At 55.5% G+C, this 16,788-nt stretch overlaps 1 protein-coding gene across 1 annotated transcript; it reads right to left on the bottom strand.

Moving 5' to 3' along the window:
- Positions 1 to 2,215: 2,215 nt before the first annotated feature.
- Positions 2,216 to 8,782, bottom strand: ZP1 (zona pellucida glycoprotein 1). Its single transcript, XM_004585462.2, has 12 exons — positions 8,602 to 8,782; positions 7,394 to 7,515; positions 6,915 to 7,209; positions 6,658 to 6,801; positions 6,067 to 6,254; positions 5,883 to 5,980; positions 4,372 to 4,499; positions 4,100 to 4,289; positions 3,869 to 4,013; positions 2,787 to 2,868; positions 2,610 to 2,699; positions 2,216 to 2,343 (listed from the first exon to the last, which is right to left on the bottom strand). The coding sequence occupies exons 1-12, from the start codon at positions 8,780 to 8,782 to the stop codon at positions 2,216 to 2,218; spliced, it is 1,791 nt and encodes a 596-aa protein (XP_004585519.2).
- Positions 8,783 to 16,788: the final 8,006 nt, after the last annotated feature.

The raw sequence follows: 16,788 nt of genomic DNA on the forward strand, positions 1-16,788 counted from the left end.
GCCAGGTCGAACTCAATGCTTGCGGCCCTGGCCACAGCCACCGCTGCCAGGCAGGGGCAGGTCAGGGGCAGGGCTGGTGAGGGTTACTATGGGTCACTTCAACTAGGCTGCAACTCACACTGGTTTGCATGAGGGCCGAGTGTGTGGTGGAAAGGATTGGGCTGGACTGCAACACCCATTGCTTCATGTGGAAGACAAGGCTGGAAACAGAACCAACCCAGCAATTGCAACCACCAGCATATGCATAAGCTGATTAGGGCAACGCACTGTGCCAGACCCTGTACTGGCAAGCACACACAAGAATCGGGTCTGGGATCACCTCAGATGAAATTTCTTTGGGGATCCCTCCAACTGAACTACTGGACTCAGAACCCCAACCATGAAGAGAAGTGCAGGTTCCATGGCCTGACTGTGGAGTGCATGTGTCCGACCTGGGCCCCTTAGTGGCTCAGACAGCAGTGGACAGTATATCTAGAAGCACACGGGGGATATGGCAGAACACTAGAGCCTGCAGAGGACACCTGGTACCACAACGAGGACAGAGGACAGAACAGATCAATCAACTACCCCAGCCACATGTTGGCAGTGAATATCTGGGCAAATGGAGACTCTGAGGTGGACAATGTCAGCCAGTGGATTCTGGAAGACTTCATTGTGATTGGTGTGGCAAGATCAGCAGCAATTCAGAACTATTGAACTATGAAAACCACTTGAGCAGTGCCCTTTAAGCAAACGCCATGTCAGGGACCCTGGGATAGGTGGGAGGGTGGGTGTAGCTTCTCCCTTTATCTCCCCGCTCACCCCAGATACAGGAAGAAAAAAATAACGTGGAACTATGGTCTTACCCACTTTCCTATAGCCCTTGACCCTTTGTACCCTTAATCAACTATAAGATTATCAAAATAATAAAGAAGCAGAGATTGTAATATAGGTTGCTTGGCTTGGGAACCTGAAGACAGAAAACAGAGTGTAGGCCAGAGGACTGTATATGTATTCATTTGTCAAGGTATTCTATGCAGCACGAGGGTCAGTGGTGGGCTTGAGCACCTTCATTGCTTTTGTACTCTTCCAAAGCCAAGCTCAGGTTTCCCTACGAGCATCTTCCCGGTTCTCCAAGGCTGAGCCCTGCTTAGTCATCCCATCTGCTCCTGCGCCCAACACAGGAGATCCATATGCTAGGCTGGAAGGGTCCCTGCTGCCACGTCAAAGAGGAAGGCCGGTGCCAACATGGACACGCAGATCAGCAGCACAGCACATGCTGGTGCTTGCTGGCCTGCCCGGTGGCCCTGTCCTGGGGGCTGTGGGAGGAGGCGAGTGCCACCCAGCTTCCTAGTCTACCTGGCAGGCTCCGAAGAGGCACTGGGGGAGCTCCCTCCACTCACGTCCCTAGGAACTCTGGCAGCCACAGCAGGTGCTGTGAGGATGCCCCACCAGCTGACATGCTCTCATGGGGTGTAAGTTCTTGCCAGACTCCTGCCTACTAAGCCATGGCTGTTCTTTGACTCAGCCATGCCTTTTTCCCTCCGCTGTTCTCTGCCTGATCCGCCACCTCTACTTGCCGAGAGGGTCATTTCCGAATGCAGCCTCAGAGGACATGAGTCCCTCCCCAGGGTGTGGTGAATGTTAAGTAGTCACGTGTTTTAGCCAACAGTGCAACTGGCAGGATGATTGTCCCATAAGATAGGACGAAGCAGAAAAAAGAAAAACCATCACTTAGTTTCGTCACAGCTGTCACTGTGTCATAGCACAACGTCTTCTTCCTAGTATGGGGCTGGTAGTAGAGACCAGCCTGGCACACTGCCAGTTATGGAAGTGGACAGCACGTAAGGAGCCACATGGGTCACCAAGTTGTGCACTTACAGTGGCATTAGTGTTGGGATTTATTCTTAGCGAGACCTGCAAAGCTTTACCGTCAAGCAGTGGGCCATGTTGGGCCAGCACAGCCTTGCACATCTCGTGGTTACCCAGTTCTCTGACCTCATCAAGAGGCTCCCTGCAGCGACTGACCTGCCGCCTCTGGGTTTGCATAAGTGCATGCTGATGTTTGCACAAAGGTGAAATTGCCCAATGTTTCTCAGAAGGTGGCTATCCCCGTGGTGAGGAGACGCGCTACTGCGTTCATACTGTAAGGAACCGAGTTCTCAGAAGAAAACGTTTTCTGTTCAGTTTGTCACAAACAGCTTCTCACACTTGTCTTTGATAGGTTGAAACTGCTTTATTGAGTTTGTGATCTTCCTGGAGCTTTCAGGCCCACAAAGACACCGACCCCCAGGATGAGAGCAGCAGCCAGCGGCACCAGGGCAACCCAGAGCAGAGGCTTCAGGCTGGAGATGCTGCCGGAACCTGCCAGAGAGAAGGGTTGTGACAGATGGCAGTGCTGGGTACAGCCCCCTTGGCCGCTCCCCTGCACACCAGACCTTGGTCCTCACCCCAGGCAGACCTGCGGGGGGCCCCACCCACCGCAGATAAGGTAACCCCAGCTATCTTGGCTTAGTTTCCCTCTGAAGACAATTACATCATCTTCTGACCTGACCATGGCTGGACCTTCCTCGTTTTGTCAACAGTCATGGAGAGCCAAGGTCTTGTGGGCAGTCCATAAGACCTCATACCTGTGGGCTCTTGCCTGGCAGAGTCCTGGAAGCCCACCGGCCCTGGAGAGCTCACAATGTCCAAGGGTCTCACAGGGGATCGTCGGCGCCCTATACCAGGGAACAGTGGGAGTCTGGGCTGCCCTGTCCAGCCCCTGTGGCCCAGAGCCCAGGCCCAGGCCATGCCCCGAGACTCACGTGCAGTCCCCGAACGACACACAGCCGAGCAGGTCTCCAGCCCCGAGGGGTGGCAGGCTGAGGCGCTGCAGAAGAAGTAAACCTGGTGTATGGAGAAGAATGCCAAGGTGTGATCGCTTCTCGGCCTTTTGGCTAAGATCAAGTGCAGAATGCCAAGGTGTGGGACTCGCTCAGTGCCACTGGGCAAGAGGCTCTGGGGTAGATACGTGGGAGCCAGGAGCAGGGCCAGATAGCCCGGAGGCTGCTGCCTGTGCCGACGGGGTACAGAACCACATGCCATCGCTTCCCTCCACCCAGGATCCGAATCTGCCTCCAGGGCCTCACAGGCAGGAACTGGGGTACCTGGTGGAGCCCCTAGCCCTCAGCCTGCTCCACCCACGCTGCCTTCTGTCCCACCGTGAGGCTCTGGAGATCGCCTCCTGCCCAGACAGGGGATTTTGGGGAGGCAGGCCTTGGCCAGAGTACAAAGGTTTGTGGCCTTTCTCCCTCTGGGCCTCAGACACCAGGAGCAGAGGGAAGGCACAGGACAGCAGGCTTCCAGAAACATGAAGGCAGGGTAAGCTGGTGCAGAGGGGTAGCAACAGGAGGAATTGACCTGACCATGCACCCACAGGTGCCCCTCATCCTACAGGGCTGGCTCAAGAGGCAGCCACGGCCAAGATAAGCAGGGAGCTGTGCATGTGTGACAGAAACCACACTGTGACATTTGTGGGGACAATGGTGTTGCCCCATGGATCGCCCACATGTACCCTCAGTCCATCCACTTCTGCCTCCTGGAAAGCTACCATGTTACAAATACTCCAAAGCACAGACACATTAAATACATTTCTAGAATCAGAAATGAGACCACCACCACCCTGGAATGCTGACTGGCATCCGGGTTCCTGGTCAGTTGTAACCATAGTTGGCAGCTGCCTTTTGCCTGACCTGTGGCCAAGAGGACCCTGTGTCTGTACCTGGCTGAGTCAAGTCAGCCCCTATTCTGGGACCTCCATCAGCTCTCAATGCTGGGAAAACCTGGCAGCCAGCTCCTTATCCCCACTCAGCATGAGCCAGACACAGGGAGCACAGGCTTTTCTTACCTGTCCCCTGAGGGCTCTCTGAGCAGCAGAGTCCAGGAGGGTGAAGGTGGCCACCGTGAAACGTTGGTAGTGAGACCAGAAGGGCAGCGCTGCCCTGTCTAAGGCCACCACTTGTGTTCTGTAGCTGTCGCCCTTGAACGGACACCTGAGAAGGACAGCAGTCAGGGTGGCCGCCTCTGGGAGGCGAGGCAGGTGGGCAGGAACCTTCGGAACATCTGGGCCACCACTCACCCATCTTTTAGGAGTGGCCACTGGGGCTGCTGGAAGGGGTTGGCACCAGGAGTGGCCCAGCACTGGTGTAGAAGCAGCACCAGCCTGGGGTCCGTCCTCTGCAGCAGTCGCACCTCCACGTGCACCGGCTCCCGGAGCAGCCTCACCAGGGGATAGTCCCCCTCCTCGTAGAAGGAGCTAAACGTCTCATCTACAGGAGAGGGACCTGTGAGCCTGGGGCTGGCTGAGCACTGGGGGAATAGGAGCCAGGAAAGAAAGTGGGGCCACCATACCCTTGGCAATCCGTAGCTCCAGCCTCAGGGCGCCAGACTGAGTCACAGGGGCAGGCAATCGGGGCGAGAAGACATCTGCCTGGATGGGCAGGAAGTCACTGGCATTGAAGATACAGCGGATGTGAAGCCTGAAGAATGGGGGTGAAGACACAGAGTGAACCTGTTGATTCCTTAGTTGATGAGGTACCAACTGCCCAGACGTAACAGACGGTGATGCACTGTCCCGGCTGGCAGGGTCGGGGATGTTCCCTAAACCGTCACAGGGCAGTAGACAGCTCGCTCTGCTCCATCCACTGCCCATCTGACCTGCTCAGGATATCGCCAGCTTCGTAGTTGAGACCTTGACTCCAGGTTTGTGTAGGATTAAGATGACGAGGAGTCCCAGGGGGATTGGCGGGTGGCTGCTTGGCTTGACCGTGCTGCCTGCAGTTGCCTGTTTCGTTGGGACACCTGGTTCCCTTGGGGAGCCTCACAGCTGGCTCAGGAGCTCTGTTGTCTGAATCATCCCCCCACCTCCACCTGCAGGCTAAGTTGTTAGCCCTTGCTAGTAAGATGGTGACCACCATCTCCCTCCGAGGGCTCAGCGAGAGCCGAGTGAGGAAGGAGGTCACCTTCCAGGGTCTCTTTGTGCTCTGTTTGTGGTCAGCCTGCCGCTGCATCCCGGGTCTGCCTCACCAGCCTTGGCGCCATACTCCTGGGCAAGTATGCAGAAGTGGCCTCTGCTTCAGAGGCCCCGGACCGCACCTGCTTGGTCCTGACGGGTCACAGCTGTGCTCCCTTCCCCTCTGCCCCACCAGGCCACTCCCACAGCCAAGGACCTAGAGTACCATGTAAGCTTGTCCCTCTCCCTCCCAGCCCAGAGCTACTTAATATTTTCATGCCAAAGACACTTGAACCCTGACCCCAGTCCCCCTGCATGCAGCAGTGAGGGGATACCTGGGCCTCCACGTGGCAGCAAGCCCAGAACTCCCACACCCCACGGCTCATGCCTTAGCTCTGTCTGATTCAGGAAGTAGAGCCTGGCACCTTGTTCCTACTCACAGGGGCAGCGTGACAAGGACAGTCCATTGGGGTCAGCCCCACTAACTTCTGGGCTCCTGGGATGAGGGACTCTTTACCCTACCGTGTCAGCCTCAGATGGCTACAGCCCGAGGTAGCCTCTGCCTTGTCAGGCTTCCCGAGCCAAGAGCAGGAGGCAGCAATAGCCCGAGCTGTTGGAGGCGGGCTGAAGGCAGCACTTTGAGGGACTCCAGGCCTCTGGGGCCTGCTGCGGGTTTCTAGCCAAGCCCTGGTTGCCAGTCCTGTACTCACTCACTGCCTACATCAGCCCATCAGGGAGCTCCTTTCCCTGCCCGCTTAGGGCCATCAGGAAGAGAGCTCAGCCTGCAGGGCCAGCTGCTGGCAGAGCCTGGATTGGAACCCAGCTGGCTCCAGAGCCTGTGTGAGGCTCTCCTGCACATCCCTCACACCTAAGCCCACCGCCAGGCCTGTCAAGAGGAGGGTCTGCTCACTGGAAGGAGCTGTCCCGCGTGACGGAGCCCTGAGGCCCCTTCTGGATGTCGATGTTGGACTCCAGCTGATTCTCATAGATGAGCTGCCTCCCAATCGCCTGTGGGAGGAGACAGCTGGCTGAGGACCTCAGGGGCATGACCAACACCGCCCACAGCTCCCCCTCCCCGGGGTCCCCGCTCTTACCTGGACTGTGGTACCACAGTGGGTGAGGGGGGCGTGGAAGACCACGAAAGTATTGGTCTTCTGGGCTGGGGGGCAGCGGCTGGGGGCATAGGCCAGGTGCATGTTGGCCAGGGTGACTGTGTGTGCCAGGGCCATTTCTCGGGACACGACCAAGGTAAAGGAACCATTTCGGAAACATTGCAGAGTAGCTGGGACAGAGGCAGGCGGGGGACTTGGGTTAGCATGCGTGAAACAGGAGACACGGGGTGCAGGCTGCATGGCGGTCGTTATTTTGGCCTCAACCTGGGGATTTGGGACCTGAACTCTCTTGCCCTCCACTAAGGCCAGATTTGAGAAACCAACTTTCTCACCCATGGACCACCACCCACAAGCAGAGTCACAGGGACTTTTGTCATTTCCCCCCACAACTGAATGTTTTAGATGAGAAACTCAACAGATCTATTTTCAGTACCCCTGGATGGCTGGCAGAAGGTGTAGCCAGCCTGTCTAAAGGGCCCTCTGCCATCCACTCGGGGGATGTGAGGAGGGCATTGCACGGGAAGCTGAGCTTCAGCCAGGGACCAGGGCTGGGCTCCATGTGCCAGGTGGTACCTGTGTTGCCATAGTAGCAGGGCACCTCCTTGGTACTGTCATAACAACAGCCAACCTGCTCGCAGGCCTGCTTGGCGCTTCTGTTCACTGTGCAGGGGATGTGTCCAGAGGCCACTTGGCACTGTGCCTGGGGCAGATGGCTACCTAGGGTTAGGCACAGGCTGGTGAGAGAGGTGGCCCCTCAGGACCAGCCAAAGGCGCTGTGCTCTAGAAGGTGCCAGCCAGAGGGCCCCCACATACACAGATGCTCTGCGTACCTACGGCATCTGGCTGGTCCACTTGCCAGTGTTCCACTGGAACCAGGGTAGTGGAGGTGGAGCTCGGTCCCAAGGAGGGCTCAGCAGCTGCTGGAAGCCAGAAGCTGTGCTCCAGGTGCAGTGAGCTGGGGAAGGCATGATCCAAGGAGGGGCGGAAAGGAGTAGAAAATGGGGACATGGTGGGGGGCCAGGTGTGGTCCGGCTTGGGACAGATCAGAACAACTTCCCATGCGACCTCCACTCTGCCGTCGGGCAGCACAGCTTCTATGACCACCCTCAGGTGGGCACGCCCGTCCTGCAGGTGGGGAAGTGATCAGAGCAGCAGGGTGAGGCCAGCTGGCATCCCAGGTAGAGCTGTTCCGGGTTTATGGTGGGCCCCAGGGAGGACCTGTGCCCAGGACTTAGTGCCCTCACCATCCAGCTCCCTGGGCGATTGGGGCTCCAGCCCTGGAGGGTGCTTGCTCCAGCGCCCCCCCTACCTTCTCCAGCACGTGGCAGCCTTTGTAATCAGCTGAGAAGACCGCAGGTTCCTGGGGCTCGGAGCTGACCCAGTGGTAGCAGATGGAGCAGTTGTCTACCTTAAACCGGTTCCCAAATTCATCTGGGGGTAGAAGAAGTGGGAGCAGGGCTGCTGAAGGGGCAAGTGAGGGCTGTGGCAGGTGGGCTGGAAGATGCAGAGGAGAAAGGGAGCACCCTGATGGGCATCGAGCATCCTTTCCTGTAATTGTGGTTTTCCATGATCTGTGGGCAGGTGTTTGAGGTCAGAGGGAGGACAAGGGGAGGTGGGAGTCCTGATGCACATACAAGGACGCACAGGAACAAGATGGCAGACACCCTGGGGTTTGTAGAAGGATCAGAGCCTGGGAGCCAGCACTGTGGTGTAGCACACTGAGGCTTTGCCTGTGACACCAGCATCTCCTATGGGTGCTGGTCCAAGTCCTGGCTGCTCCACTTCCACTCCCTGCTAATATGCCTGGGAAATCAGTGCTTGGGCCCCTGGGTTTGGCTTGGTCCAGCGCAATCCTGATGGAAGGAAGGAAGGCAGACAGGCAGAAAGAGAGAACTGAGCCTATTCAGTTGAACTGGTTGCTGCAGTCACCTGGGGTCACCTGTTAGGCATTCCCTCCCTGCCCCCTCCCCCATTCCACTGCCATGGTTAACCCAGAGCAGCCAAGACACCCTCTAGGAGAACAAGTGCCTCACATTCCTGCTCAGAGCACATGGGGAGCTTAGGGGGTGGTCCCCCCCACAGTATAGATGAGAAAAGGAGTGAGGTCAGGTTGATTGCCCAAGATCTCGAAGCCTGGAAAGTACAGATTTAAACCCCCGATTCCAAACCCACATGCTCTGCTCGACACCAGGCCACAGCCACTTCCTGTTACTCAGGGAGTGGCCTGCGGGCCAGCACCGCAGCATCCACTGGTGCAGTTCAAGTGCAGAGCCTGCCCTGCCCCGGTCCTGCTGATTTGGCACCTGCACCTCAGGAGGTGGCCAGGTGAAGCCTGAGCACATGCACAGGGTAGAATTTTCAGGGCAAAACCAGGGAAACTGAGGCAGCGACTCTCCCTTACTCCATCATGTGGTGAGGGAATGGGGCCTGGACCCACAGGCAGGAGGGAGAGCCCCTGCACTTCTTGCTGGCACTTGCTCCAGGGGTGCACAGGCTCCTGGGTTCCACAACACTCACCCATCACCTTGAAACGGATAGTCCGGCCTGGCCTCGGGGGTACCAGCAGTTGCATGCCCCGGCTCCCACAGTCGTAGCTGTGCTGGAGAGCTGGGAGGCTGGGCTCAGGGTGTGGCCGCTGACTCAGCCCCAGGGAGGTGACCACCAACAGTAGCAGGGCCACCCGGAGACCTGCGGCCATGGCGAAGGCTCCGGCTGGCTGATTCCACACAATCATCTCCACACAGCCTTGCCTGCCCCAGCATCCAGCCTGGTTAGGCCTTAAATGAGCGAGGCAGCAAGTGGGAGCCGCTTAGGAGAAAGGGGAGCCAGCTGGGGGCACACCCACCTGGCGGTCAGGGGCTGTGCTGAAACTCCTAGCTCAAAGGCAAGGGAAGGCACCCTCCCAGTAGGACTCTGTGGGGCTGCTTAGCCGCCCTGGGTACCTACCCTGGCCTTCTCCCTCGCAGCTGAGATGAGCAAGACTCCCAGGAAGAATGAGGCTGCAGGTGGATGTGACGCAGGAGGCCTTTCAGCCTGTTGGTCTGCTCCCTCCTTGCCCATGCAGCTTCTTCAGGCTGCCAGCCTGCCTTGGGCCTCAGGGCCCCCTGGAGCCGCAGGCTGGTGAGTTTATTCCTCCATCTTTCAGGCTTTCCAGGAAAGCTGAACCAATGCGACAGGGGTGGGGATGGGGTGACAGCTCACAGGGGTTTGGGGTGGTAGGTGAGGAAATGGGTCTAGCGCCACCCTGCCCAGCTTTCAGGGCTAAGCAATTAATCAATGGTGATTACAGCTCGAGCATCCCCAGGCAGGAAATCCAAAATACTCCAGAATACAAAGCCTTTGGAGCACCGACGTAACACCCCCACCCCCAACCCATGGAAAATTCCAAACCTGGCCTCACATGACACTGTCGTAGGTGAAATGCCAGGTGTACTGAAAATATCACGTAAACTGCCTCTAAGTAAGGTGTTTAAGAATCTTAAAGGCATTTTGCATTTCGATCCTGGCATAGCTCATACTGCATACGCAGGTATTCAGCGCTCCAGACCCCTATGGATGCAAGCCTTTCCTAAACAGGATGTTCAACTTGTACTAAACAGGGCTTCCTGGACGGGGTGGCGGAACAGAGGAAGGACAGCAGGTGAAAGCAAAGGAAATGGATTTTAGATAAGATTAACATGTTTGCCTTGGCTGGTGGTTTGTAATAAATGTGTGATGCTGAGGTGAGATGCTCGTTAGGGAGGGGACAGGTGTAAGCTCATTGGGAACTCAGTGTACAGCTTTGTGGCTTTTCTGCACAGTAAGGCTATGATCATCACGCAGTAGTGTGAGCCCCTCGCTCCACTCAACAAGCCTGCGTCAGTGCACTAACGGAAGCCAGTGACTGGCCCAGGCCCCAGGAGGCGCTCCAGCTCGCCAAGGTCGGCAGCACAGGTTATTATAATTGCAGCATCCAGGAAGCCTTGGGGTGAAATAGCTCCTACAGAGAATCTAAGCTGTGACCCAGGACCTGTCCTTCAGGAGCTCTGGTTGAGTTTTGTAAATTACAGCTGATGACACCTCCTCCTGGGGGTGAACAGGGAGACTGAAAGAGGCTGGGCAGAGTAGCAGGGCTGGGGGTGGAGAGAGCTGGCTTGCCTGTGGGTCTATGCTCGGCCAGCATGAATTTTGTCCCAGCTCAGCTGGGAAGGTTGTGAGTGGCTCTGGGAGCACTGGCAGGGCTGCAGGTGGGGCTGTGGGCTGGCCACAGGGGTGACTCACGGAGGCTGGGGGCAGAGGGAGCTGGTGGGGAGAACAGTCTCCGGGGTCCGGAGCAATGGACTTTATCAGAGCTGGGAGGGGATGAGCAGGGGAAGGGGAGGCTGGAAGCGGGCAGTGGTGGGGAGGGACTTTTATTCTGAAATAATTTCAGGCTTACAGACCGTCCACATAGCCTGCTCCCAGATTCCCCAGTGATTCGTTCTTTCCACTTGCTGTAGTTCGCGCTCTCCCTGTGTGCACATGCAGACATGCTCTTCCATTCCATGAGAAGTTGCAGGCATGACAGAGTTCCCTTTAACCTAAGTACTTTCGTATATGTACATTTCCTAAGAAGAGAAAGTAACCACAGAGCAATGATCAACATCAGGAAATCAGCTTCGGGCTGACATTCTTTCAAAATTTTGTTTGCTTATTTGGAATGAAGTTACACAGAGAGGAGGGGAGACAGAAAAATAGGACAGATAGACATATTTTCCATTCCCTCATTCACTCCCCAAATGGCCACAACAGCCAGGGTTGGGCCAGGAAGAAGCAAGGAGCCGGGACCTTCTTCCAGGTCTCCCACGTGGGTGCAGCGCGAGGGCCGTCTTCTGCTGTTTTTTTCCAGGTGTATTAGCACAGAGCAGGATCAGAAGTGGAACAGTCAGGGCTTAAACCAGTGCCCATATGGAGTGCCGGCACTGCAGGCTATTGCTTTACCCTCTATGCCACAGTGATGGCCGCACTCTTGACATTTTTGAGGATAGACTGGTTGCTTTGCAAGAGGCCTCAGTTTGGATCTGTCAGATGCTTCTTTCAGATGAGATTCAGCTGATTTTTCCCCCTCTATTTAATTTGAGAGCGAGAAAGAGAAGGAGGGGGTGGTGGGGTGAGAGCTGCCAGCCACTGGTTTCCTCCCCAGATGCCCACAAAAGTTCTACACTGGGCTGGGGGCTGAAGCCATGGTCTGAGAACCAAACCAGGTTTCTTAAGTGGATGAGCAGGAATGCAACGTGCTAAGCCATCACCACGACTTCCCAGGGTGTGCCTTAGCAGGAAGCTGGAGTCAAGCCAGGAGTTGGACCTTGGCACTCTGATGTAGAATGCAGGTGCCCTAAGCAGCGTCTTAACCGCTAAGCCAACATTCACCCCAAGCTAAAGGCTCAGGCAGTGCAGGTCAGCTGCTTTCATCAAGGATCCCGCAGACTGGGTGATTCAACAACACCTGCTGATTTTCCCACAGTTCTTGGGGTTGGACTTTGGAAGCTCCGTGGCTGCCAGGTGGTACCTACCCTACTCTGCCCCAATTCTGCACGAAGCCTACCCCTGTGCACACACACCATTGGCATTTTTCGGTGAGCTCGGAGTTCCTGTTTTTACAAGACGCCAGTCAGACTGAGTGGCCCTCTCATCCCACAGTAGCCTCATTTTAACCCAAAGACTCCTGAAAGGGCCTGTCACCAGTTACGCAATGTCTTCAAAGCATCCGTGGAGGCCATCTGGGCACTGATGCAAAGTTACCTTTCACTTCTACTTTGAATTTCTGGAAGTCCCCTTGTTTGTTCCCATTTTGGAGGTCTGGGGGTCAAGACTTGAACAGATGGCTTTGGTGGCAGGAGATGGGGACAGATTCAGCCCATTCCACATGGGCTGGCTCCAGGAGTGGGGCGGAATCCCGAGGGTGTCCTGGTGGAACCACCTGCTGCTCACTCCTAGTCAGGCTGCCGTGACCTTGACAGCCTGGCCCGGTCAGGTGTTGTCTGACAGTTTTCTCCACCATGGTTACTGTGTCTCTCCTTGTTACCCGGGCATCTTACAGAGGGCTCTCTAGCTTACTCTGCTCATCAGCCCTCACCTCTTAGGGCCATGGTCACCATTCCTCCTGCAAGGTCTGCGCTCCACTGTCAGGAGCAGAACAGGGGCTGTGGGAAGTCACTCCTGGGCATCTCTCTTTTGTCTGGAGGTAGGAGGACAATGGTTAAGGGGGGGTCAGAAGTGGGGTACACAGAGCAGAGCTAGCTTGCGGCCAAGGACAGGAGGGTGCTTCTGAGAAAACAGCGCCCAACTGTGCTGGGGAAACAGCTCTGAGCCCCCAGAACTGGCTCCACAGCTTATCTAAAAAAATGAATCTTATGGCTGACTTAAAATACATATAATTTTTGTTTGAAAGGCAGAGTTGCAGAGAAATCAGAGACACAGAGAGAGGTTTTCCATCTGCTGGTTCATCCCCCAAATGGCCACAATGGCCAGAGCTGAGTTGATTCAAACCTGGGAGCCAGGAGTTTCTTCCTGGTCTCCCATGTTGGTGCAGGGTCCCAAGGACTTGAGCCATCTTGTGCTGCTTTCCCAAGCCACGAACAAGGAGCTGGATTGGAAGTAGAGCAGCTGGGGCTTGAACCAGCATTCCTGCAAGACCCACAGAGCCACACGGCTGGCCTCAATTCCACATTCTTACATACTCATCGATGTCCAAGCTCATGGGTCTGGGAGGGATCCCAGCTCCTCTGCTATCTGGCTGTGAGGCTCATTTTCCTTATCTGTGAAATGGGGTTTGACAGCACCTCTCAGGAGGGACTGAGACAATGGCATGAAGCTCATGGAGGAGGGGCTGCACGTGGGGGCCATTGGATATGAAAGCTGTTAAACCCGAGAGAGTTGGACTGAGGGGAGGGTGACAGGTGCTGACTAATGAATCAATGCGACAAGGAAGCAACAGAAATGAAGATGGGCGCATAGGACTCCAGCTCCCTTGGGGGCTGATTAGCCTATGAGGAGTCAGTGACCCCCAGGGATGGCAGCACCAGGGACCTCCACCTGGGCCGCTGCAAGACGCTGGGTGGGATCCTTTGGGCAGCTGCAGGGCCTCTCCCTGTGAGGGACTGGGGGATTCCAAGGAAGCCCTCATCACTTCCCGCTGTGGGTCCCGCTTCCTCTTTGGCTGACTTCTTTAACATGGCCAGAAAGGAGCACACACTCAACCTACCTCCCAAGGCTTGTCCAGGGCGAGAACGCCCTTCTGGCTGGCCCGTACTTGCAAGATCTCTTGGTATCTTCCCCTGACTCTAGAGCCAGAGACATTGATGGTCTTAGCAAGGGGCCCTGCAGAGGCGCAGGGGGAAAGGCCTCCCAGGGAGTGATGCCAGCAGGTGCAGGCAAGGAGGTGGGGGCAGAGGGACAGGGCAGCTGTGGACATGAGGAATAGGTCACCAGGCCTGGGAGAGTTGGACTAGGAGAGGCCTGGAATGCCCTGGTCAGGGAACTGTTGACTCCTGCAGGCAGCAATGATGCAGCTGAGGTTGGTGTGCCAGATGGTGATGGGCGTAGACTTGGCTGCAGTGCAGCTGGCCTAGATGGTGCTGCTGGGTGAAGGACCCGACCTGTGCCCTTTCTGACATTGCATTCCCAACTGAGAACGCTGTGCTACAGGGGTAGGGGCCTGCAACCCCGGGGCTGGCTGCACTCTTCTCCAAGCCTAGAGGGACACAGGGCAGAGGACAGGCAGGCCACAGCAGGGCAGGACTGGGAACTTTAACCCTCATGGTGGAGGTAAGGAGACAGGCTCAGAGCAGGGAGGCTCTCCAGCAGGCCTCACTAGGACTGCCCCAGGCCTAGGGATCCCGGAGTCCTCCCTCCTGGGGCTCCAGTTTCAGTGTAGTCTGGGAACCAACCAACGTGGGCTTCCCTAGGGCTCTAGGTAGGAATGCAAATTCCCAGGCCACCTGGATCAGCAATGTGCTTGCTTTATTTTATGAGTGTGTGTGTCCATATACTGTTTATTTTCATTTTTTAAAAAAATTATTTATTTAAAAGGCAGAGTTATAGGGAAACTGTGTGTGTGTGTGTGTGTGTGTGTGTGTGTGTGTGTGTGTGACAAAGAGAGCGTTGTCTGCTGGTTCATTCCTCAAACGCCTGCTGTGCAGATCTCTCATGTGGGTAGCAGGAACCCAGAGGCCTGGGCCAACTTCTGCTTTCTCCCAGAAATCCATTAGCAGGAACCTGGATCAGAAGCAGAGGTGGGACTCCATCCTGGCATTCCAATAAGGGATGCTGGGATGCAGGCGCCCCAAGCTGTGACCTAACCTGCCACACCCCAGCATCCATTCCAAGCAGCCAGGGTTTCAGAGCCCTCCGAATGATTCAGATGGACATTCAAGGTCAAGATTGCTGCCTGACACCCCTTTAGGCTCCTCCCCTCCCCTGGATTCTGAGCCCTGGGAGGGTGCATCTGATAATCTTGGGGACCTCTGCCTCCTCCCTCTCCCCTTGCCCCGCCCCAGTCTTACTCCACATAGGAGGCTGCTGTCTGATACTCCCAACCAGGGAGTGCCCACCCAGGCCAGTGCATGAAGCTCTTCCTCTGGAACTGGTGGGCATTGGTCCTGGTTCCTGGTACCCCTTGGCACAGCAGTCTGCCAGCCTCTCTCCACAGTCTTGCCCAGCCCGGCAGCCTGTGCCATGAGGTTCCCCAAATATGTGCAGGGGAACCTGTTCCCACCATGGGGTCCCTGGGGACACGGGGCAGCAGACACCGGCCCTTCTTGAGAAAATGCCTCAGGGAGCTGCTAATGTGGAATGTTCTCTGGCTTGTTTTAGTTACTGTGGTAAAGTCACATTCCTTCTGTGACTGCTCCGTTTAGTAATATCCTTGGGGAGGGCTGTGACGTGAGCTGTGACACTGATTCAGGGACTGAAAACAAAGACTGAGAAGGGCCACAGTGGTGAGAGCTTGCACCGGAAAGCAGTACCCAGCAGGGCTGCGGGGGGCGCCGTCGGGAAGGCTGCTGATTGCACAAGCCTCCAGAGCAGAGGCCAGTCTAAGGCCCTGGTGTGGGAGTGTGTTCACCGTGTGGGGGAGGATGTTTCTTCCTCCATCCTGCTCATCAACCTTGCTCCGGGTGGTACAGCACTTCAAATACATTTTGGCTCCACCATTGTGGCACAGTGGAAAAGAAAAAAGAACCAAAAAATACAAACAAACAAACAAAAAAAACCCCCAACATGAGCTAAACTGCCTAGGGGAGAGAGCTGGATGGAGTTTTAGGTACCTGGCTTTGGCCTGGCCCAGCCCCCCGCCACCGTGACCAAATTTTGGGGGAGTGAATAAGGAGACCTCTCTCTCCCCTTCCCTCTATCACTCTGCTTTTCTAAGAAACAATAAATCCCTTTCAAAATGTTGGAACCTCAAAAAAAAAAAATTCACATTTTACTATTGGGAAGATACTTGTCCAAGGTCACGTCCCCAGGAGGAGGCCGTGCCGGTGTTGACCACTGCACTGCACTACCACACTGCTACAAAGACCTTGGCGCTGGCTCAGCAGCCTGGTCAGGGCTGTGGGTCCTTTCTCCCCAGCGAAGGGGGTGCATGCCCCTTTTTCCTTGTCTTTGGAAGAACAAGCCCAGAGGTAATTTCTTGCTGTTAAGGGTCTGGGTAATGGAAGCTTCTAGTGGGCTTATCCAGCCCGGCCATACATTTTATTTATTCACAACAGGCCCCCTCAGCAAGAGCTGATTCAGTGCTGCACTCCACATTAAGCTTCTGGATGAGGGACTTCTATAGTAGACCTCAAAGGATGCCAGGCTGTAGGGGTGGCCCCCTGGCGCCACCACGCTTGGCAGCTTGGTCAGCAATGGACAGGAAAGAATCGAAGGACAGTGGAATGTCATCTCACATGATTCAGTTTCCCCCCATCTCTTAGGAATTCTTTTTTAAAGTGTTCACCTTTTTGAAAGGTAGAGATCTGAGATGGAGATAGGTCAGTAGAGATGTTCCATCTGCTGATTCATTCCTTGAATGGTTTCAACAGCCTGATCTCAGCCAGGAGCCTGGAACTCCATCTGGGTCTTCCATGTGGCTACAGGGGTCCAAGCATTCGAGCCTTCTTCCGCTGCTTCTCTAGGTGCAGTGGCAGGGAGCTGGATGGAAAGTAGCGCAGCCGGGACTAAAACAAATGCTCTGATGTGGGATCTGACAGGGCAGCAGGAGGCTTAAGCTACAAGACCACAATGCCGGCCCCTCTCCTAGGGTTTTGAGCCCGTTTTAAAAGCGGTGTAGAGTATCATCCCGGTCAAATAAAAGCACTAATACTCTGGCCTCAGACCAGAGAGGGTCTACCCAATAAGTAGTTGGACTTGACTGGACTATAAGATGTTGGACTCCATGCTTGGCATATACTTGCAAAGAGGGAATTTCAACTGAACTTGAACTATGGTTATGCAACAAGGTGGAGGAACCCACCATGGGGGAGGGTGGGGGGAGAATCCCAGATTCTATGTAATTACAACACAATGTAATTAATGAATAAATTTAATTAAAAAAAAATAAAAGCAGTGTAGCCCTTGCCTGCAGCCTGCACCCAATTCTTCCCACAGGGAGAAAAGTGCCAGGTAACCCTTGCCTTTACCTGAGAGATGGGCATTGCAGCTGGAGGTCACAAAAGTGTTCAAGGCAGCACAGAGAAGGGGTGG

Source organism: Ochotona princeps, chromosome 4 (genome assembly GCF_030435755.1).
Source record: "Ochotona princeps isolate mOchPri1 chromosome 4, mOchPri1.hap1, whole genome shotgun sequence".
Lineage (NCBI taxonomy): Eukaryota > Metazoa > Chordata > Mammalia > Lagomorpha > Ochotonidae > Ochotona > Ochotona princeps.

Bases quoted from the DNA above. Each gene is read 5' to 3' on its own strand.
- ZP1 (XM_004585462.2), bottom strand. From the start codon at position 8,782: ATGGCCGCAGGTCTCCGGGTGGCCCTGCTACTGTTGGTGGTCACCTCC. The intron at 6,255-6,657 runs GTACCACCTGGC...CCTCTGTCCCAG, and splicing joins CTGCTACTATGGCAACACAG to CTACTCTGCAATGTTTCCGA. The intron at 4,290-4,371 runs GTATGGTGGCCC...CCTCTCCTGTAG, and splicing joins GGAGCTACGGATTGCCAAGG to ATGAGACGTTTAGCTCCTTC.